We start from the raw sequence: 23,289 nt of genomic DNA, 5'->3' as shown, positions 1-23,289 counted from the left end.
GGACAAGCGCCGTCCGGGTTAGGGGAGGGTTGGCCAGGGGGCTTTCCTTGGCTCATCACGCTCTAGCGACTCCTTGTGGCGGGTCGGGCGCCTGCAAGCTGATTTTGGTCATCAGTTGAACAGTGTTTCCTCTGACACGTTGGTACAGCTGACTTCCGGGTTAAGCGGGCAGTGTGTTAAGAACTATGTGTCTAGGTTGGTCATGTTTCGGAGGACGTATGCCTCGACCTGCGCCTCTCCCGACAACATTGAGGAGTTGCAGCAATGAGACAAGGTTGTAACAAGCAATTAGGGAGAACATTTTGTAAAAACGACCCCATTTTTCATTTATTTTTTATAAATAATTAGAAAATACCTTGGTGTGTGTTTGTCCCCAAGTCTGTGGTCACCAACTACACACACACCTTATCTGTAGACTAACTCTTCCGCTCTGCTCTCTTCCAGGTGTGCGTGCGTTCGTCCCCAAGCCTGTGGCGACCAACCTGCAGTACGTGGGCGGGGCGGCGGCCATTTTGGGCCTGGTTGCCATGGCGCAGGACGTTGAGGGTCTCTATGCGGCCGTCAAGGCGATGGTGTGCGTCGTCAAGAGCAACCCGCTGGCCAGCAAGGAGATGGAGCGCATCAAAGGCTACCAGGTACAACTACACTACCCACAATGCAATATGGCCTAGTTCACACTCAAGTTACATTTACAATACATTTGTGGACACGCCACACAATATTTGTGTGAACATTGTTGCTCAGACAAAACTGTTGTTTCTCTGCTGTACCTGTCGGCCATACTGTTGAAGAAGAAGCGTCACCTGGTGAACAGCCACATCCTGTCTGCTGTTGTTATAATACAACAGTAATATAACTCAGTCTAACGGTAGTACGTGTCTGTTATTTCGGGGTCTCTAGCTGCTGGCCATGTTGTTGAAGAAAAAGCGTCACCTACTGAACAGCCACATCCTGCATCTGACTTTCTCCCTGGTGGGAACAGTAGACAGCGGCCACGAGACCTCCATCATCCCCAACACCACCGCCTTCCAGGACCTGCTCTGTGACTTCGAGGTTAGCACTAAACCAATGGGCCTCAGGGGAACTGGCTCCGGTTTTGAGCCAAAATGGCCTCTGGGAAACTGATCCAGTTTGAGCCAAAATGGTGGTTGGTGGTCCTTGGTGCAAGCCAAACACAATGGGCCTCAGGGTAACTGAACCAGGTCGAGCCAAACGTGGTCCCTGGAGACAAAATGATGTTGTTGGTTTTCTGGTGTGGTGTGTTTGTAGAGGTTTTCAAATGATCTTTCTGTCTCCTCAGGTGTGGCTACATGCACCCTACGAACTGCACCTGTCCCTGTTTGAACACTTTATAGAGCTCCTCACTGAGTCCAGGTGAGGGATGATTTAACTCCTGCTATACAGTGAATTCAGAAAGTATTCAGACCCCTTGACTTTTTCCACATTTTGTTACGTTACAGCCTTATTCTAATCACAAAAATTAATTTTTGTCCTCACCAATCTGCACGCAATACCCCATAATGACATCACAATACCCCATAATGACATCACAATACCCCATAATGACATCACAATACCCCATAATGATGAAGCGAAAACAGGTTTTTAGAAATGTTTTCAAATGTATTAAACATATATAACAGATACCTTATTTACGTAAATATTCAGACCCTTTACTATGAGAATTGAAATTGAGCTCAGGTGCATCCTGTTTCCATTGATCATCCTTGAGATGTTTCTACAACTTGATTGGAGTCCACCCGTGGTAAATTCAATTGATTGGACATGATTTGGAAAGGCACACACCTGTCTACAGTTGAAGTCAGAAGTTTACATACACCTTAGCCAAGTACATTTAAACTCAGTTTTTCACAATTCCTGACATTTAATCCTAGTAAAAATTCCCTGTCTTAGGTCAGTTAGGATCACCACTCTATTTTAAGAATGAGAAATGTCAGAATAATAGTAGAAAGAATGATTTATTTCAGCTTTTACTTATTTTATCACATTCCCAGGGGGTCGGAAGTTTACATACACTCAATTAGTACTTGGTAGTATTGCCTTTAAATTGTTAAACATGGGTCAAACATTTTGGGTAGCCTTCCACAAGCTGCCCACAATAAGTCGGGTGAATTTTGGCCCATTCCTCCTGACAGAGCTGGTGTAACTGAGTCAGGTTTGTAGGCCTCCTTGCTCGCACACGCTTTTTCAGTTCTGCCCACAAATTTTCTATAGGATTGAGGTCAGGGCTTTGTGATGGCCACTCCAATACCTTGACTTTTTTGTCCTTAAGCCATTTTGCCACAACTTTGGAAGTATGCTTGGGGTCATTGTCCATTTGGAAGACCCATTTGCGACCAAGCTTTAACTTCCTGACTGATGTCTTGAGTTGTTGCTTCAATATATCCACATAATTTTCCTCCCTCATGATGCTATCTATTTTGTGAAGTGTACCAGTCCCTCCTGCAGCAAAGCACCCCCACAACATGATGCTGCCACCCCCGTGCTTCACGGATGGGATGGTGTTCTTCGACTTGCAAGCATCCCCCTTTTTCCTCCAAACATAACAATGGTCATTATGGCCAAACAGTTCTATTTTTGTTTCATCAGACCGGAGGACATTTCTACAAAAAGTACGATCTTTGTCCCAATGTGCAGTTGCAAACCGTAGTCTGGCTTTTTTTATGGCTGTTTTGGAGCAGTGGCTTCTTCCTTGCTGAGCAGCCTTTCAGGTTATGTCGATATAAGACTCGTTTTACTGTGGATATAGATACTTTTGTACCCGTTTCCTCCAGCATCTTCACAAGGTCCTTTGCTGTGGTTCTGGGATTGATTTGCACTTTTCGCACCAAAGTACGCTCATCTCTAGGAGACAGAATGTGTCTCCTTCCTGAGCGGTATGACGGCTGCGTGGTCCCAAGGTGTTTATACTTGAGTACTATTGTTTGTACAGATGAACGTGGTACCATCAGGCGTATGGAAATTGCTGAACCAGACTTGTGGAGGTCTACAATTGTTTTTCTGAGGTCTTGGCTGATTTCTTTTGATTTTCCCATGATGTCAAGCAAAGAGGCACTGAGTTTGAAGGTAGGCCTTGAAATACATCCACAGGTACAACTCCAATTGACTCAAATGATGTCAATTAGCCTATCAGAAGCTTCTAAAGCCATGACATAATTTCCTGGAATTTTCCAAGCTGTTTAAAGGCACAGTCAACTTAGTGTATGTAAACGTCTGACCCACTGGAATTGTGATACAGTGAATTATAAGTGAAATAATCTGTCTGTAAACAATTGTTGGAAAAATTACTTGTCATGCACAAAGTAGATGTCCTAACCGACTTGCCAAAACTATAGTTTGTTCACAAGAGATTTGTGGAGTGGTTGAAAAACAAGTTTTAATGACACCAACCTAAGTGTATGTAAACTTCCAACTTCAACTGTAAATAACTTCCCACAGATGTCAGTGCATGTCAGAGCAAATACCAAGCCATGAGGTCGAATGAATTGTCTCTAGAGCTCTGAGACAGGATTGTGTCGAGGCACAGATCTGGGGAAGGGTACCAAAATATTTCTGCAGCATTGAAGGTCCCCAAAAATACTGCCCTCCATCATTCTTAAATGAAAGAAGTTTGGAACCACCAAGACTCTTTCTAGAGCTGGACACCCAGCCAAACTGAGCAATCGGGGAGAAGGGCCTTGGTCAGGGAGGTGACCAAGAACCTGATGGTCTCTCTGACAGAGCTCCAGAGTTCCTCTGTGGGGATGGGAGAACCTTCCAGAAGGACAACCATCTCTGCAGCACCCCACCAATCAGGTATTTTATGGTAGAGTGGCCAGACGGAAGCCACTCGTCAGTAAAAGGCACATGACAGCCCACTTGAAGTTTTGCCAAAAAGCACCTAAAGGACTCTGACCATGAGAAACAAGATTCTCTGGTCTGATGAAACCAAGATTGAACTCTTTGGCTTGAATGCCAAACATCACGTCTGGAGGAAACATGGAACCATCTCTACGGTGAAGCATGGTGGTGGAAGCATCTTGCTGTGGGGATATTTTTCAGTGGCAGGGACTGGGAGACTAGTCAGGATCGAGGGAAAGATGAATGTACAGAGAGATCCTGCTACAGAGCTCTCAGGACCTTAGACAGAGGTGAAGGTTCTCCTTCCAACAGGACAACAACCCTAAGCCCATAGCAACTCCTGCATTGTCTTGGCTTCGGGTCAAGTCTCTGAAAGTCCTTGTGGCCCAGCCAGAGTCCGGACTTGAACCCAATCAAACATCTCTGGAGAGACCTGAAAATAGCTGTGCAGCGACACTCCCCATCCAATCTGACAGAGCTTGAGAGGATCTGCAGAGAAGAATGGGAGAAACTTCCCAAATACAGGTGTGCCAAGCTTGTAGGGTCATACCTAAGAAGACTCGAGGCTGTAATCGCTGCACTCAGTGCTTCAACAAAGTACTGAGTAACGGGCGTCATATAGAGGAGACCAAGGCGTGCTCATCGTTATTTTTTTATGAAAACGAACACAAGACAAAATAAACAAAATGACAGCCAACAGTTCCGTCAGGTCATACAAACTAAACAGAAAGCAACTACCCACGAAAACCAAGGGGGAAAAAGGCTGCCTAAGTATGGCTTCCAATCAGAGACAACGATAGACAGCTGCCTCTGATTGGAAACCACACCCGGCCAAAACATAGAAATACCAACATAGAATGCCCACCCCCTATCACACCTTGACCTACCTAAACAGAGAAAAAACAGCTCTCTTAGGTCAGAGCGTGACATACTGAGTAAAGAGTCTGGATACTTATGTAAATGTGATATTTCAGTTAATAGTGAAACTATAATCTTAATCCCCTGGGGTTTATGGAAAACAAAGACACAGGAAGACCAGGTTTCCTTTGTGTAATATATCAACCGGCTGTCTGGCTGTCCTCTTCTCCCCCTTCACAGTGAGGCAGCGAAGAACGCAAAGTTGTTACGAGAGTTCCAGTTGATTCCCAAGCTGCTGTTAACCCTGAGAGACACATCTCTGTCTCAGCCCACCATCTCTGCTATCAGCAACGTATTGAGTCTGCTACTGCAAGGGTTCCCCAACCCATACGACCTGCTACGGTAATAACACACTCTCCACTTTCCCCAACCCATACGATAATAACACACTCTCCACTTTCCCCAACCCATACGACCTGCTACGGTAATAACACTCTCCACTTTCCCCAACCCATACGATAATAACACACTCTCCACTTTCCCCAACCCATACGATAATAACACACTCTCCACTTTCCCCAACCCATACGACCTGCTACGGTAATAACACACTCTCCACTTTCCCCAACCCATACGATAATAACACACTCTCCACTTTCCCCAACCCATACGACCTGCTACGGTAATAACACTCTCCACTTTCCCCAACCCATACGACCTGCTACGGTCATAACACTCTCCACCTTTCCCCAACCCATACAACCTGCTACGATAATAACACACTCTCCACTTTCCCCAACCCATACGATAATAACACACTCTCCACTTTCCCCAAGCCATACGATAATAACACACTCTCCACTTTCCCCAACCCATACGACCTGCTACGATAATAACACACTCTCCACTTTCCCCAACCCATACGATCTGCTATGGTAATAACACACTCTGCACTTTCCCCAACCCATACGATAATAACACACTCTCCACTTTCCCCAACCCATACGATCTGCTACGATAATAACACACTCTCCACTTTCCCCAACCCATACGACCTGCTACGATAATAACACACTCTCCATTTTCCCCAACCCATACGATCTGCTATGGTAATAACACACTCTACACTTTCCCCAACCCATATGACCTGCTACGGTAATAACACACTCTCCACTTTCCCCAACCCATACGATAATAACACACTCTCCACTTTCCCCAACCCATACGATCTGCTATGGTAATAACACACTCTGCACTTTCCCCAACCCATACGATAATAACACACTCTCCACTTTCCCCAACCCATACAACCTGCTACGATAATAACACACTCTCCACTTTCCCCAACCCATACGACCTGCTACGATAATAACACACACTCCACTTTCCCCAACCCATACGACCTGCTACGGTAATAACACACTCTGCACTTTCCCCAACCCATACGACCTGCTACGGTAATAACACACTCTCCACTTTCCCCAACCCATACGACCTGCTACGGTAATAACACACTCTCCACTTTCCCCAACCCATACGACCTGCTACGATAATAACACACTCTCCACTTTCCCCAACCCATACGACCTGCTACGATAATTACACACTCTCCACTTTCCCCAACCCATACGATAATAACACACTCTCCACTTTCCCCAACCCATACGACCTGCTACGATAATAACACACTCTCCACTTTCACCAACCCATACGACCTGCTACGATAATAACACACTCTCCACTTTCCCCAACCCATACGACCTGCTACGATAATAACACACACTCCACTTTCCCCAACCCATACGACCTGCTACGGTAATAACACACTCTCCACTTTCCCCAACCCATACGACCTGCTACGATAATAACACACTCTCCACTTTCCCCATCCCCATACGATAATAACACACACTCCACTTTCCCCAACCCATACGATAATAACACACACTCCACTTTCCCCAACCCATACGATAATAACACACTCTCCACTTTCCCCAACCCATACGATAATAACACACTCTCCACTTTCCCCAACCCATACGGTAATAACACACTCTCTACTTTCCCCAACCCATATGGTAATAACACACTCTCCACTTTCCCCAACCCATACGGTAATAACACACACTCCACTTTCCCCAACCCATACGATAATAACACACTCTCCACTTTCCCCAACCCATACGATAATAACACACTCTGCACTTTCCCCAACCCATACCACCTGCTACGGTAATAACACACTGTCCACTTTCCCCAACCCATACGATAATAACACACTCTCCACTTTCCCCAACCCATACGACCTGCTACGATAATAACACACTCTCCACTTTCCCCAACCCATACAACCTGCTACGGTAATAACACACTCTCCACTTTCCCCAACCCATACGATAATAACACACTCTCCACTTTCCCCAACCCATATGACCTGCTACGATAATAACACACTCTGCACTTTCCCCAACCCATACGACCTGCTACGATAATAACACACTCTCCACTTTCCCCAACCCATACGACCTGCTACGATAATAACACACTCTCCACTTTCCCCAACCCATACGGTAATAACACACTCTCCACTTTCCCCAACCCATACGACCTGCTACGATAATAACACATACTCCACTTTCCCCAACCCATACGATAATAACACTCTCCACTTTCCCCAACCCATATGACCTGCTACGGTAATAACACACACTTCACTTTCCCCAACCCATACGATAATAACACACTCTCCACTTTCCCCAACCCATACGACCTGCTACGATAATAACACACTCTCCACTTTCCCCAACCCATACGACCTGCTACGATAATAACACACTCTCCACTTTCCCCAACCCATACGATAATAACACTCTCCACTTTCCCCAACCCATACGACCTGCTACGATAATAACACACTCTCCACTTTCCCCAACCCATACGATAATAACACTCTCCACTTTCCCCAACCCATACGACCTGCTACGGTAATAACACACACTCCACTTTCCCCAACCCATATGACCTGCTACGGTAATAACACACACTCCACTTTCCCCAACCCATACGATAATAACAGTCTCCACTTTCCCCAACCCATACGGTAATAACACACACTCTACTTTCCCCAACCCATACGATAATAACACACTCTCCACTTTCCCCAACCCATACGATAATAACACACTCTGCACTTTCCCCAACCCATACGACCTGCTACGGTAATAACACACTGTCCACTTTCCCCAACCCATACGATAATAACACACTCTCCACTTTCCCCAACCCATACGACCTGCTACGATAATAACACACTCTCCACTTTCCCCAACCCATACAACCTGCTACGGTAATAACACACTCTCCACTTTCCCCAACCCATATGATAATAACACACTCTCCACTTTCCCCAACCCATACGACCTGCTACGATAATAACACACTCTCCACTTTCCCCAACCCATACGACCTGCTACGATAATAACACACTCTCCACTTTCCCCAACCCATACGACCTGCTACGATAATAACACACTCTCCACTTTCCCCAACCCATACGACCTGCTACGATAATAACACATACTCCACTTTCCCCAACCCATACGATAATAACACTCTCCACTTTCCCCAACCCATATGACCTGCTACGGTAATAACACACACTTCACTTTCCCCAACCCATACGATAATAACACACTCTCCACTTTCCCCAACCCATACGACCTGCTACGATAATAACACACTCTCCACTTTCCCCAACCCATACGACCTGCTACGATAATAACACACTCTCCACTTTCCCCAACCCATACGATAATAACACTCTCCACTTTCCCCAACCCATACGACCTGCTGCGGTAATAACACACACTCCACTTTCCCCAACCCATATGACCTGCTACGGTAATAACACACACTCCACTTTCCCCAACCCATACGATAATAACACAGTCTCCACTTTCCCCAACCCATACGACCTGCTACGATAATAACACAGTCTCCACTTTCCCCAACCCATACGACCTGCTACGGTAATAACACACACTCCACTTTCCCCAACCCATACGATAATAACACTCTCTCCACTTTCCCCAACCCATACGACCTGCTACGATAATAACACACTCTCCACTTTCCCCAACCCATACGATAATAACACTCTCCACTTTCCCCAACCCATACGACTTGCTACGGTAATAACACACACTCCACTTTCCCCAACCCATACGATAATAACACACTCTCCACTTTCCCCAACCCATACGACCTGCTACGGTAAGCCTAGACGTCAGAGAGGTGGACCAGTAGTCAGAAGGTTGCTGGTTGAAGTCCATTGCCAGGCAACGAATAACGTGTGAACTAAACTTGCTGCTGGTGGGCTACTGGTCTCCCCAGTCCTCGCAACTGACTACAAATCCCTTCATGAGAACATACTGTATATACTCATGTAGCTCATGTGTCTCTGTCTGTCTTATGGTGTGTTTGATAGGTTTGGCCAGTTCATCTCATCCACTCTGCCAACCTTTGCTGTGTGTGAGAAGTTTGTAGTGATGGAGATCAACAACGAGGAGAAGATAGATGGAGGTAATACACACACACACACACACACACACACACTCACACACTCACACACACACAAGTTTAGAGATTATTGTCACTAACTACCATGGAGATTATTGTCACTAGGTAGCATAGATATTGTCACCAACTAGCATAGAGATTACTAATTTACCTAGCAATTATTGTCACTAATTTACATAGAGATTATTGTCACGAACTAGCATAGAGATGATTGTCACTAACTAGCATAGAGATGATTCTCACTAACTAGCATAGAGATGATTGTCACTAACTAGCATAGAGATGATTGTCACTAACTAGCATAGAGATGATTGTCACTAACTAGTATAGAGATGATTGTCACTAACTAGTATAGAGATTATTGTCACTAATTTACATAGAGATTATTGTCCTTAACTACTATAGAGATTACTGTCACTAATTTTCAGAGATTATTGTCACTAACTAGTATAGAGATTATTGTCACTAACTAGCATATACAGTTGTGGCCAAAAGTTTTGAGAATGACACAAATATTAATTTCTACAAAGTTTGCTGTTTCAGTGTCTTTAGATATTATTGTCAGATGTTACTATGGAATACGGAAGTATAATTACAAGCATTTCATAAGTGTGAAAGGCTTTTATTGACAATTACATGAAGTTGATGCAAAGAGTCAATATTTGCAGTGTTGACCCTTCTTTTTCAAGACCTCTGCAATCTGCCCTGGCATGCTGTCAATTAACTTCTGGGCCACATCCTGACTGATGGCAGCCCATTCTTGCATAATTAATGCTTGGAATTTGTCAGAATATGTGGGGTTTTGTTTGTCTAGCCGCCTCTTGAGGATTGACCACAAGTTCTCAATGGGATTAAGGTCTGGGGAGTTTCCTGGCCATGGACCCAAAATATCGATGTTTTGTTCCCCGAGCCACTTAGTTATCACTTTTGCCTTATGGCAAGTTGCTCCATCATGCTGGAAAAGGCATTGTTCGTCACCAAACTGTTGGTTGGGAGAAGTTGCTCTCGGAGGATGTGTTGATACCATTCTTTATTCATGGCTGTGTTCTTAGGCAAAATTGTGAGTGAGCCCACTCCCTTGGCTGAGAAGCAACCCCACACATGAATGGTCTCAGGATGCTTTACTGTTGGCATGACACAGGACTGATGGTAGCGCTCACCTTGTCTTCTCCGGACAAGCTTTAGTCTGGATGCCCCAAACAATCGGAAAGGGGATTCATCAGAGAAAATGACTTTACCCCAGTCCTCAGCAGTCCAATCCCTGTACCTTTTGCGGAATATCAGCCTGTCCCTGATGTTTTTCTTGGAGAGAAGTGGCTTCTTTGCTGCCCTTCTTGACACCAGGCCATCCTCCAAAAGTCTTCGCCTCACTGTGCGTTTAGATGCACTCACACCTGCCTGCTGCCATTCCTGAGCAAGCTCTGTACTGGTGGTGCCCCAATCCTGCAGCTGAATCAACTTTAGGAGACGGTCCTGGCGCTTGCTGGACTTTCTTGGGCGCCCTGAAGCCTTCTTCACAACAATTGAACCGCTCTCCTTGAAGTTCTTGATGATCCGATAAATGGTTAATTTAGGTGCAATCTTACTGGCAGCAATGTCCTTGCCTGTGAAGCCCTTTTTGTGCAAAGCAATGATGACGGCACGTGTTTCCTTGCAGGTAACCATAGTTGACAGAGGAAGAACAATGATTCCAAGCACCACCCTCCTTTTGAAGCTTCCAGTCTGTTATTCGAACTCAATCAGCATGACAGAGTGATCTCCAGCCTTGTCCTCGTCAACACTCACACCTGTGTTAACGAGAGAATCACTGACATGATGTCAGCTGGTCCTTTTGTGGCAGGGCTGAAATGCAGTGGAAATGTTTTTGGGGAATTCAATTAATTTGCATGGCAAAGAGGGACTTTGCAATTAATTGCAATTCATCTGATTACTCTTCAGAATGTATATTTGTGTCATTCTCAAAACCTTTGGCCACGACTGTAGATTTTTGTCACTAATTTACGTAGAGATTATTGTCACTAAATAGCATAGAGATTGTTGTCACTTATTTACATAGAGATTATTGTCACTAACTAGCATAGATTATTGTCACAAATGTACGTATATATTATTGTCACTAACTAGCATAGAGATTATTGTCACTAACTAGCAGAGATTATTGTCACTAACTAGCATAGAGATTGTCAGTAATTTACAGAGATGATTGTCACTAACTAGCATAGAAATTGTCACTAACTAGTGTAGAGATTGTCACTCATTTACATAGAGATTGTCATTAACTACGACAAAGATTATTGTCACTAAATTGTAGAGATTGTTACTAACTTGTATATAGATTGTCACTAATTTGCAGAGATATCATTGTCACTAGCTAGCATAGTGTCACTAATTTACATCAAGATTGTCACTAAGTAGCATAGAGATTGTTGTCACTAATTTACATAGAGATTGCTGTCACTAATTTACAGAGATTACTGTCACTAACTAGCATAGAGTTTATTGTCACTAACTAGTGTAGAGATTGTTGTCACTTTTTTACGTAGCGATTATTGTCACTAACTAGCATAGATTATTGTCACTAACTAGCATAGATTATTGTCACTAACTAGCATAGATTATTGTCACTAACTAGCATAGATTATTGTCACTAACTAGCATAGAGATGATTGTCACTAATTAGTATGGAGATGATTGTCACTAATTAGTATGGAGATGATTGTCACTAACTAGTATGGAGATGATTGTCACTAACTAGTACAGAGATTATTGTCACTAATTTAGAGTATTGTCACTAACTAGTATAGAGATTATTGTCACTCATTTACATAGAGATTGTCATTAACTACGACAAAGATTATTGTCACTAATTTTCAGAGATCTCATTGTCACTAGCTAGCATAGTGTCACTAATTTACATCAAGATTGTCACTAAGTAGCATAGAGATTGTTGTCACTAATTTACATAGAGATTGTTGTCACTAATTCACATAGAGATTGTTGTCACTAACTAGTATAGAGATTATTGTCACTAACTAGTGTAGAGATTATTGTCACTAACTAGCATAGAGATTGTGAGTAATTTCCAGAGATGATTGTCACTAACTAGCATAGAAATTGTCACTATCTAGTATAGAGAGGATTGTCACTAACTAGTGTAGAGATTATTGTCACTCATTTACATAGAGATTGTCATTAACTACGACAAAGATTATTGTCACTAAATTGCAGAGATTGTTACTAACTTGTCTATAGATTGTCACTCATTTACATAGATATCATTGTCACTAGCTAGCATAGTGTCACTAATTTACATCAAGATTGTCACTAAGTAGCATTGAGATTGCTGTCACTAACTAGCATAGAGATGATTGTCACTAACTAGTATAGAGATGATTGTCACTAATTACTATAGAGATGATTGTCACTAACTAGTATAGAGATGCTTGTCACTAACTAGTATAGAGATGATTGTCACTAATTAGTATAGAGATGATTGTCACTAACTAGTATAGAGATGCTTGTCACTAACTAGTATAGAGATGCTTGTCACTAATTAGTATAGAGATGATTGTCACTAACTAGTATAGAGATGCTTGTCACTAACTAGTATAGAGATGATTGTCACTAATTAGTATAGAGATGATTGTCACTAACTAGTATAGAGATGCTTGTCACTAACTAGTATAGAGATGCTTGTCACTAACTAGTATAGAGATGATTGTCACTAATTAGTATAGAGATGATTGTCACTAACTAGTATAGAGATGCTTGTCACTAACTAGTATAGAGATGATTGTCACTAATTAGTATAGAGATGCTTGTCACTAATTAGTATAGAGATGCTTGTCACTAACTGGCATAGATTATTGTCACTAACTAGTATAGAGATGATTGTCACTAACTAGTATAGAGATGCTTGTCACTAACTAGTATAGAGATGATTGTCACTAATTAGTATAGAGATGATTGTCACTAACTAGTATAGAGATGCTTGTCACTAACTAGTATAGAGATGATTGTCACTAATTAGTATAGAGATGATTGTCACTAACTAGTATAGAGATGCTTGTCACTAACTAGTACAGAGATTATTGTCACTCATTTAGAGTATTGTCAGTAACTAGTATAGAGATTATTGTCACTCATTTACATAGAGATTGTCATTAACTACGACAAAGATTATTGTCACTAATTTGCAGAGATATCATTGTCACTAGCTAGCATAGTGTCACTAATTTACATCAAGATTGTCACTAATTTGCATAGAGATTGGTGTCACTAATTTACATAGAGATTGTTGTCACTAATTTTCAGAGATGATTGTCACTAACTAGCATAGAGATTATTGAACAATGCCAAAACTATGCTGTTCTGTTCCATTTTTGTTGATTCTCAATCGCATGAATAATAAAATGTAATCACTTAATTTGTGTTCCAAGTGATGAAGACATTGGGGGTCTCCTCTCAGTATTCAGTACAGTAATATTATTGTAGTAATAGTAGTGGTAATATTGTCTATTGTGTTCCAGGTAATGATGAAGACATTGGGGGTCTCCTCTCAGTATTCAGTACAGTAATATTATTGTAGTAATAGTAGTGGTAATATTGTCTATTGTGTTCCAGGTAATGATGAAGACATTGGGGGTCTCCTCTCAGTATTCAGTACAGTAATATTATTATAGTAATAGTAGTGGTAATATTGTCTATTGTGTTCCAGGTAATGATGAAGACATTGGGGGTCTCCTCTCAGTATTCAGTACAGTAATATTATTATAGTAATAGTAGTGGTAATGTTTTCTATTGTGTTCCAGGTAATGATGAAGACATTGGGGGTCTCCTCTCAGTATTCAGTACAGTAATATTATTGTAGTAATAGTAGTGGTAATATTGTCTATTGTGTTCCAGGTAATGATGAAGACATTGGGGGTCTCCTCTCAGTATTCAGTACAGTAATATTATTATAGTAATAGTAGTGGTAATGTTTTCTATTGTGTTCCAGGTAATGATGAAGACTTTGGGGGTCTTCTGTCGGCCAACCTGATCCTGTTGAGGAACAGACTGCTGGACATCCTCCTCAAACTGCTCTTCACATCCAAGGAGAAATGCACCGTCAACGCACAGTACGTCACAGTGTGTGTGCGCGTGTGTGTATGCGTGCTTGTGTGTAACCGCGTCACAGAGTTTATAAACCCAGAGGTGCAACATCCCGGGAAAACTTGCGAAACAGACAAAAACAGACCACACCAGGGTTTGACAAGTCAATGAGAGAAGTTCAAAATTCTTCCATAGTTTTAATATTCTCCAAATGTAAAGACACCACCTAGACTAGAGATGATGTCTTCACTAGTTTCACATGTTATTACTCCAACCTTGTGGAAGTGACAAACTGACGCATTTTCATTTTTGTCAAAAAAAAATATATATATATATCGAAGGACTGCCTTTTTGATTTGACGTACGTAGTTCGGCGCGAGACAACTGGTAAACCCGATTTATGTGTTTCTACGCTGCCCCTCTTCATACTTTACTGTCTTTTACTGTGTTGTGTATAGCCTGACTACTCTCTGTCCCCCCCTACAGGGCATGTGAGGAGTTGGTGCGTACCCTGGGCTTTGACTGGTTGTTAATGTTCATGGAGGAGCACCTCCACTCCAGCAGTGTGACAGCAGCTCTGTGGATCCTAGTGGTTCTCCTCAGTAACCAGCCCATACTGACCAGGTCTTTGATCCTTTAAAGATATATATATATATATATATATATATATATATATATATATATATATATACAGTACCAGTCAAAAGTTTGGACACATCTACTCATTCAAGGGGTTTTCTATATTTGTACTATTTTCTACATTGTAGAATATTTGTGAGGACATCAAAACTATGACATAACACATATTTTGCCTTGATGACAGCTTTGCACACTCTTGGCATTCTCTCAACCAGCTTCATGATGTAGTCACCTGGAATGCATTTAAATTAACAGGTGTGCCTTGTTAAAAGGTCATTTGTGTAATTTCTTTCCTTCTTAATGCATTTGAGCCAATCGGTTGTGTTGTGACAAGGTAGGGGTGGTATACAGAAGATAGCCCTATTTGGTAAAAGACCAAGTCCATATTATGGCAAGAACAGCTCAAATAAGCGAAGAGAAACAACAGTCCATCATTACTTTAAGATATGAAGGTCAGTCTATCCGGAGAATGTAAAGAACTTTGAAAGTTTCTTCAAGTGCAGTCGCAAAAACCGTCAAGCGCTGTGATGAAACTGGCTCTCATGAGGACCGCCACAGGAAAGGAAGACCCAGAGTTACCTCTGCTGCAGAGGATAAGTTCATTAGAGTTAACAGCCCAAGTAAATGCTTAGTGATGACGCTTAGTGAAGATGTCTTCACTATTATTCTACAATGTAGAAAATAGTAACAAAATAAAGAAAAACCCTTGAATGAGTAGGTGTGTCCAAACTTTTGACTGGTACTGTATTTAGATTGAATATTAACAATGATTGTCACGTACATGATCTGTCAAAAAAACATTACATTTCACATTGTCAGGAATTCCCCTGATCATCTATATCATGATTTTACATTAATTTGACCTGTCCAGGTTCAAAGAGGGACTGACCGGAGGCGAATGGCTGGACCACACTGACTCTGTCCTCACCAACAAGATCGGCACCGTGATGGGTGAGTAGAGTGACGTGTGGGTGTTGGATTTTGTGTAGGTGAGTCAATGTATAGACCAACATAATATAATATAACTGTTTACTGTGCAGAATATAGAATGTAATATAATATAACTGTTTACTGTGCAGAATATAGAATGTACCATAATATAATATAGATATAGAATGTACCATAATATAATAGAACTGTTTAATGTGCAGTATATAGAATGTAGCATAATATAATATAATAGAACTGTTTACTGTGCAGGATATAGAATGTAATATAATATAACTGTTTACTGTGCAGAATATAGAATGTACCATAATATAATATAGATATAGAATGTACCATAATATAATAGAACTGTTTAATGTGCAGTATATAGAATGTAGCATAATATAATATAGATATAGAATGCACCATAATATAACTGTTTACTGTGCAGGATATAGAATGTAGCATAATATAATAGAACTGTTTACTGTGCAGGATATAGAATGTACCATAATATAATATAGATATAGAATGTGACATAATATAATAGAACGGTTTACTGTGCAGTATATAGAATGTACCATAATAGAATAGAACGGTTTACTGTGCAGGATATAGAATGGGACATATAGAATGTGACATGCTGCCCCTCTCAGCCCCTTTCCCGTCCGTCATTACCCTTTGATGAGGATGGCTTTTGATGCTTCTTGTTTGTTTATAATGTCTATCTTGAAACAGGTCTCTCTTCCAAAAGAGATTTTATCTCAATGAAACTAACCTGTATAACTAAAGGTAAAACTCTGAATAGAATAGAATACTTTAATATCCCATAGTGCACTTCAATATTCCGTCTGCTCTGCAACAAAGTACAGGCATAGAATGTGAGCATACCCACATGTGCTTGGACCCAGCTTGCATAGAAAGGGAAAAGTACAGGCGTAGTGAGGAAACCGCCATTGATGTGTGCTAACTGTTAGCTAGTTGTAGTCTATTCTAAGAATAGGGATGTGAGTCTTCCTGCTTTTCTGACATTTATCCTCTATTCAAATAACTTGCCTATCCCCTATCTAAAATCCAAATATATTACATTCTTCCCTGAAGTTTTCCTGATCACAACCCTGATTCGCAGTTTCACAACATCATCTTCCTCTCCTCTCTCCTCCTCAGGCTTCAACGTGGGCCGCAGCGCCGGCGGTCGCTCCACGCTACGGGAGATCAACCGAGACGCCTGCCATTTCCCAGGGTTCCCTGTTCTGCAGACGCTGCTGCCGAAACACACCAACGTCCCCGAGCTCTACTTCCTGCTGATGGCCCTGTTCCTGCAACAACCCGTCACAGAGCTGCCAGACAGCCTCCAGGTACATGTTAGTACACAAAACTTTTTATCATTACTTCTTACTAAAACCTCTTTTCCATACTGTACTAGCTAGTGTTTCCTCTAGTTAAAGCCTCTTTTCCATACTGTACTAGCTAGTGTTTCCCATAGATTTGTTTCGAGATTACTGTGTCCATGTTAGTAAACAAAACTTTTTCATTCTTATCTACCATTTTATCATAAAACCTAATTTCTGTCATACTATCTAGCCAGTGTTTCCTCTAGTTAAAACATCTTTACTGTCATACAAATTGCAATTTTTCTAAGCCCCTCTTTGTGGCACCTGACCACACGACTGAACAGTAGTCCAGATGTGACAAAACTAGGGCCTGTAGGACCTGCCTTGTTGATAGTGCTGTTAAGAAGGCAGAGCATCGCTTTATTATAGACAGACTTCTCCCCATCTTAGCTACTGTTGTATCAATATGTTTTGACCATGACAGTTTACAATCCAGGGTTACTCCAAGCAGTCACCTCAACTTGCTCAATTTCAACATTATTTATGACAAGATATAGTTGAGGTTTAGGGTTTAGTGAATGATTTGTCCAAAATGCAATGCTTTTAGTTTTTGAAATATTTAGGACTAACTTATTCCTTGCCACCCATTCTGAAACTAACTGTGGATATTTAAGTGTTGAAGTCATTTTAGTAGCTGACGTGTATAGTGTTGAGTCATCCGCATATATAGACACTCTGGCTTTACTTAAAGCCAGTGGGAGGTCATTAGTAAGGGTTAAAAAAAGTAAGGGGCCACAGACAGCAGCCCTGGGGAATTCCTGATTCTACCTGGATTATGTTGGAGAGGCTTCCATTAACCTCTTGGGGCTAGGTGGGACGCTAGCGTGCCACCCGTGGTGCACTCCATCAACAGCAGGTGCATTTCAAGAGCGGCAAATTTGAATCCAAATAAATGTCAAAATTCAAATTTTTCTAAAATACAACTATTTTACACCATTTCAAAGATAAACATCTCCTTAATCTAACCACGTTTTACGATTTCAAAAAGGTTTTACGGCGAAAGCATAAATTTAGAGTATGTTAGGACAGTACATTTACAAGAGTTGTGTGTAATGTTTTGTCAAGTCAAAGACAGGGTCACCAAAACCATAAAACCAGCTAAAATGATGCACTAACCTTTTACAATCTCCATCAGATGACACTCCTAGGACATTATGTTAGACAATGCATGCATTTTTAGTTCTATCAAGTTCATATTTATATCCAAAAACAGCGTTTTACTATGGCATTGATGTTGAGGAAATCGTTTCCCTCCAATAACCGGCAGTCAAGTCAGCGTCACAAATTAAATAATTAAAATTAGAAAACATTGGTAAAATATTATATTGTCATTTAAAGAATTATAGATTTACATCTCTTGAACGCAATCAACTTGCCAGATTTAAAAATAACCTTACTGGGAAATCACACTTTGCAATAATCTGAGCACTGCGCCCAGAAAAATACGCGTTGCGATACAGACTAGACGTCATGTTGGGGAGATCTAAAATCGAAAATACTATGTAAATAATCCATTACCTTTGATTCTCTTCATCAGATGTCACTTCCAGGTATCACAGGTCCATAACGAATGTAGTTTTGTTCAAAAAAGCTCATCATTTATGTCCAAAAATCTCCGTCTTGTTAGCACATGATGTAAGCCAGCCGGACTTCTCGTCATGAACGAGGGGAAAAAATATATTTCCGTTCGTTCAAACATGTCAAACGTTGTATAGCATAAATCATTAGGGCCTTTTTTAACCAGAACATGAATAATATTCAAGGTGGACGAATGCATACTCTTTTATAACGTATTGGAACGAGGGTACCCAACATGAACTCGCGCGCCAGGTGTCTAATGGGACATCATCGTTCCATGGCTCTTGTTCGGTCAGATCTCCCTCCAGAAGACTCAAAACACTTTGTAAAGGCTGGTGACATCTAGTGGAAGCAATAGGAAGTGCCAAAATATTCCTAAGCCCCTGTGTTTTTCAATGGGATAGGTTTAAAGTCAATACAACACATCAGGTATCCACTTCCTGTCAGAAAATGTCTCAGGGTTTTGCCTGCCAAATGAGTTCTGTTATACTCACAGACACCATTCAAACAGTTTTAGAAACTTTAGAGTGTTTTCTATCCATATATAATAAGTATATGCATATTCTAGTTACTGGGTAGGATTAGTAACCAGATTAAATCGGGTACATTTTTTTTATCCAGACGTGCAAATGCTGCCCCCTAGCCCTAACAGGTTAAATAACACCCTCTGTGTTCTGTTAGGCAGATAACTCTTTATCCACATTATAGCAGGGGGTGTAAAGCCATAACACATACATTTTTCCAGCAGCAGACTATGATTGATAATTTCAAAAGCCACACTGAAGTCTAACAAAACAGCCCACACAATATTTTTAGCATCAGTTTCTCTCAGCCAATCATCAGTCATTTGTGTAAGTGCTGTGCTTGTTGAATGTCCAATTTGTTTACTGTAAAATAGCATTTTATCTGGTCTAATAAATTCATTTGACCCTAATGTATGGATTTCACATGATCCAGAGCATCCCAAACATGCTCAATGGGTGACATGTCTGGTGAGTATACAGACCATGGAAGAACTGGGACATTTTCAGCATCCAGGAATTGTGTACAGATACTTACAACACGAGGCAGTGCATTATCATGCTGAAACATGAGGTGATGGCGGCGGATGAATGGCACAAGAATGGCCCTCAGGATTTCGTCACGGTATCTCCATCGATAAAATGCAATTGTGTTCGTTGTGCGTAGCTTATGCCTGTCCATACCATAACCCCACCGCCACCATGGTGCACATTGTTCACAACATTGATATCAGCAAGCCGCTCGCCCACACAACGCCGTACAACGCTGTCTGCCATCTGCCCGGAGCACACTTCTCCAGCATGCCAGTGGCCATCGAAGGTGAGCATTAGCACGCAGATGAGCTTCTCTGAGAAGGTTTGTGACAGTTTTTGCCGAAATTCTTCAGTTGTGCAAACCCACAGTTTCATCAGCTGTCCGGGTGGTTCGTCTCAGACCATCCCTCAGGTGATTAAGCCAGATGCGGAGGTCCTGGGCTTGTGTGGTTCGACGTGGTCTGCGGTTGTGAGGCCTGTTGGACGTACTGCCAAATTGTCTAAAATGATGTTGGAGGCGGATAATGATAGAGAAATTAACATTACATTCTCTGGCAACTGCTCTGGTAGATATTTCTGGAGTCAGCATGCCAATTTCCCGTTATCTATGGCGTTGTGTTGATGGAGGACTGTGGTAACACTGTTGATGATCCTGGAGGACTGTGGTAACACTGTTGATGATCCTGGAGGACTGTGGGACATGGTCAAAGGCTTTATTAGGTCATACTCTACCTCGTTGTCATCCAATTTAAACCAATCAACCAACAAAACATTACAGAATTAGAAGACCAATTATGACAACTTGAAATGTCTCTCCACAAGCTATTCTTGATCGGCAGATTATCAGAAAATAAATGTATTTATCATGTAGACACCGAGCAGAAACTCTCATTCACAAAGCACTGTCACGGCTGTCGTAAGGAGGAGCGGACTAAAGTGCAGCGTGTGTGTCGTTCCACATTTTATTTATACTGTGAAACTGTGCAATACATATACATAAACTTGAATAACCCCCCAAAAAAACGTGACGCAGAGGTGAAACATACACTACTCAAAGACAATCTCCCACCAACCCAGGTGGAGAAAAAAACCCTACTTAAGTATGATCTCCAATTAGAGACAACGAGGACCAGCTGCCTCTAATTGGAGATCATCCCAAACAAAACCAACATATAAATACAAAACTAGAACATGAACATAGAAATACAAAACATAGAAAAACACCCCGTCACGCCCTGACCTACTCTACCATAGAAAATAACATCTTACTATGGTCAGGACGAGACAAGTACGTTCCTTTTATAATTTTCATCGGGCTCATCCAAGCCAATCTATTAGCTCAGTAATTTACATGCCAACAAAAACTTTTCAAATACAACTTCCATTAAATCAATGGATGGAACGATCTGACCCGGTATTAATCAATTCAAAACTCTGGGATTTCGATGGTCATTTGTATAGATCTGAGATCTCTGCCGACCTGCAATGAGGCCCCCTATCACTCTGATGGAACTAAAGTAATCAATCAAACAATGAACACCGGGAAATCCCTGGGGTTTGTTGGAACCTCCAGAGTTCTTTCTATCCTTCTGGACAATTTTTAGGTCAACTGCTTCTAGACATGATTCAATAGAGACGTGAAAACTGATTTAATATTGAAAAAAAAGATAAGGACCAGAATGTGTGAATTATCGACCCCATTATCGATTTTGAACACTGATTTCAAATTCGTTTGCAAAGATTCTCCCCCATCTTCTTCAACATTCTGTTACTTATTAGTAACACAAGACCAGACTGGTTTTATCGAAACCAGACTTGCAACGGATAACATCCGCTGTCTGCTTCATATTACTGATGGGCCCATGAATACTGACTCACCGTCAGCCATATTGCCATTGGACGTAGAAAAAGCCATTGACCGCTTAGAGTGGCAATATTTATGGCTTGTTCTACGGCGTATGGGAATTGGGGAACAATTCATATCCCTGATTTTAAAGTCCTTTATGTCAATCCTTTTGCCATGGTACAACCTGGCAAAATATGCTCATGCCAATTTACCATAGGCAGTCTAATGCTTGTTGGTCTCCCTGTAACCTCCTGCTCAAGCTGTCTGCCAATCACAACATCATGAGCTTGCCTCGTTAAATAAAGGTGAAATTAAAATAAATAAATGAGCCCATTACTGTACTTGGCACCGACCACCACATATCCCTGTTTCAGATGATGTACTGCTCTACGTGGGCAATGCACCTGAGTCGTTACCTAACCTCAGCATTTTTTTTTAGAACTACAGCTGTATATCTGGATATAAAATCAACTGGACAAAATCTGCTCTATTGTCCCAGAACGAGCCGCCCCTAAACATCCCTAGAGTACACAATTTCTGCTGCCTGGGAATATAAATCTATCCTTTGCAATCCATAGTCAAAAAACAAGTTCAAACCCATCTTAAGAAGCATAGACTCTGATGTGGAAAGATGGGAGAAAATCCTCAACTTTTTCCAGGCTCCAGTCTCAATAATTAAAATGAATATATTGCCAAGAATCAACTTTTATAGTTCCATGAAGCCTCTTTCACCACCAGGCTACGTTCTTTACTTGCTAAAGAGGAAACGCCCTTGTATTACATTTTCTACACTTCAAATCTATTTTTGGGTTTTCCTCTTGGTTAAATACTGAAACAGCTGTGTCCTGGAGGAAAAACGAGTTCCCCTCACAGACTCCAAGACATAATCCATGGCGCCCCCTGGAGGAGAAACGAGTTCCCCCTCACAGACTCCCAAGACATAATTGGTATCACACTCAAACACTGCAAACTCTAATTTGGCTCTATCACCTCACAACTTATCTCAGTCTGATGCCTGGTTGGTAAACAAACCAAAAAACTATCTCACCATCCTCACCTTCCTTTAGTTCACAACCACGCTGTCCACCTTGGTGTTTGTACTCTCTTTTCATCAGTGGTCTGAAAGAGGGATTCCTACTATCGCAGATCTGAAAAAGGGATTCCTACTATCTCAGATCTGAAAGAGAGATTCCTACTATCTCAGATCTGAAAGAGGGATTCCTACTATCTCAGACACCACTATCTCTGTGCAGTTCCAAGACCTTATCTGACTTGGAACTCTGTTCTGGTTTGCGTGCATATGGAGTAACCTAGGGGTAAGAATTGTCCAATAGTAGTACACATGGACATGTCTCTAAATTACATTCTATGTTGCTTAAAATCCCTCGTGGAAGAAAGACCTGTCTGTGTGTGATACTTTCACCAATTCGACCAGAGTTTGGTCCAACATATCAATTTC

At 41.6% G+C, this 23,289-nt stretch overlaps 1 protein-coding gene across 1 annotated transcript in view; it reads left to right on the top strand.

Annotated features, from left to right (window-relative positions):
• LOC106570917 (WD repeat and FYVE domain-containing protein 3) overlaps positions 1-23,289 on the top strand; it is a 292,588-nt gene that overhangs the window by 188,352 nt on the left and 80,947 nt on the right. Inside the window, exons 19-27 of the mRNA XM_082961602.1 lie at positions 445-635; positions 901-1,053; positions 1,301-1,374; positions 4,960-5,121; positions 9,206-9,300; positions 14,297-14,417; positions 14,878-15,015; positions 15,902-15,981; positions 17,125-17,321. Of these exons, the coding sequence (XP_082817728.1) occupies positions 445-635; positions 901-1,053; positions 1,301-1,374; positions 4,960-5,121; positions 9,206-9,300; positions 14,297-14,417; positions 14,878-15,015; positions 15,902-15,981; positions 17,125-17,321 (1,211 nt within the window). The remainder of the gene's footprint in view (positions 1-444; positions 636-900; positions 1,054-1,300; positions 1,375-4,959; positions 5,122-9,205; positions 9,301-14,296; positions 14,418-14,877; positions 15,016-15,901; positions 15,982-17,124; positions 17,322-23,289) is intronic.

The sequence above is a fragment of the Salmo salar genome, chromosome 15 (genome assembly GCF_965601325.2).
Source record: "Salmo salar chromosome 15, fSalSal1, whole genome shotgun sequence".
In the NCBI taxonomy this organism is placed as follows: Eukaryota; Metazoa; Chordata; class Actinopteri; order Salmoniformes; family Salmonidae; genus Salmo; species Salmo salar.
This window is presented reverse-complemented; position numbering and strand designations above follow the sequence as displayed.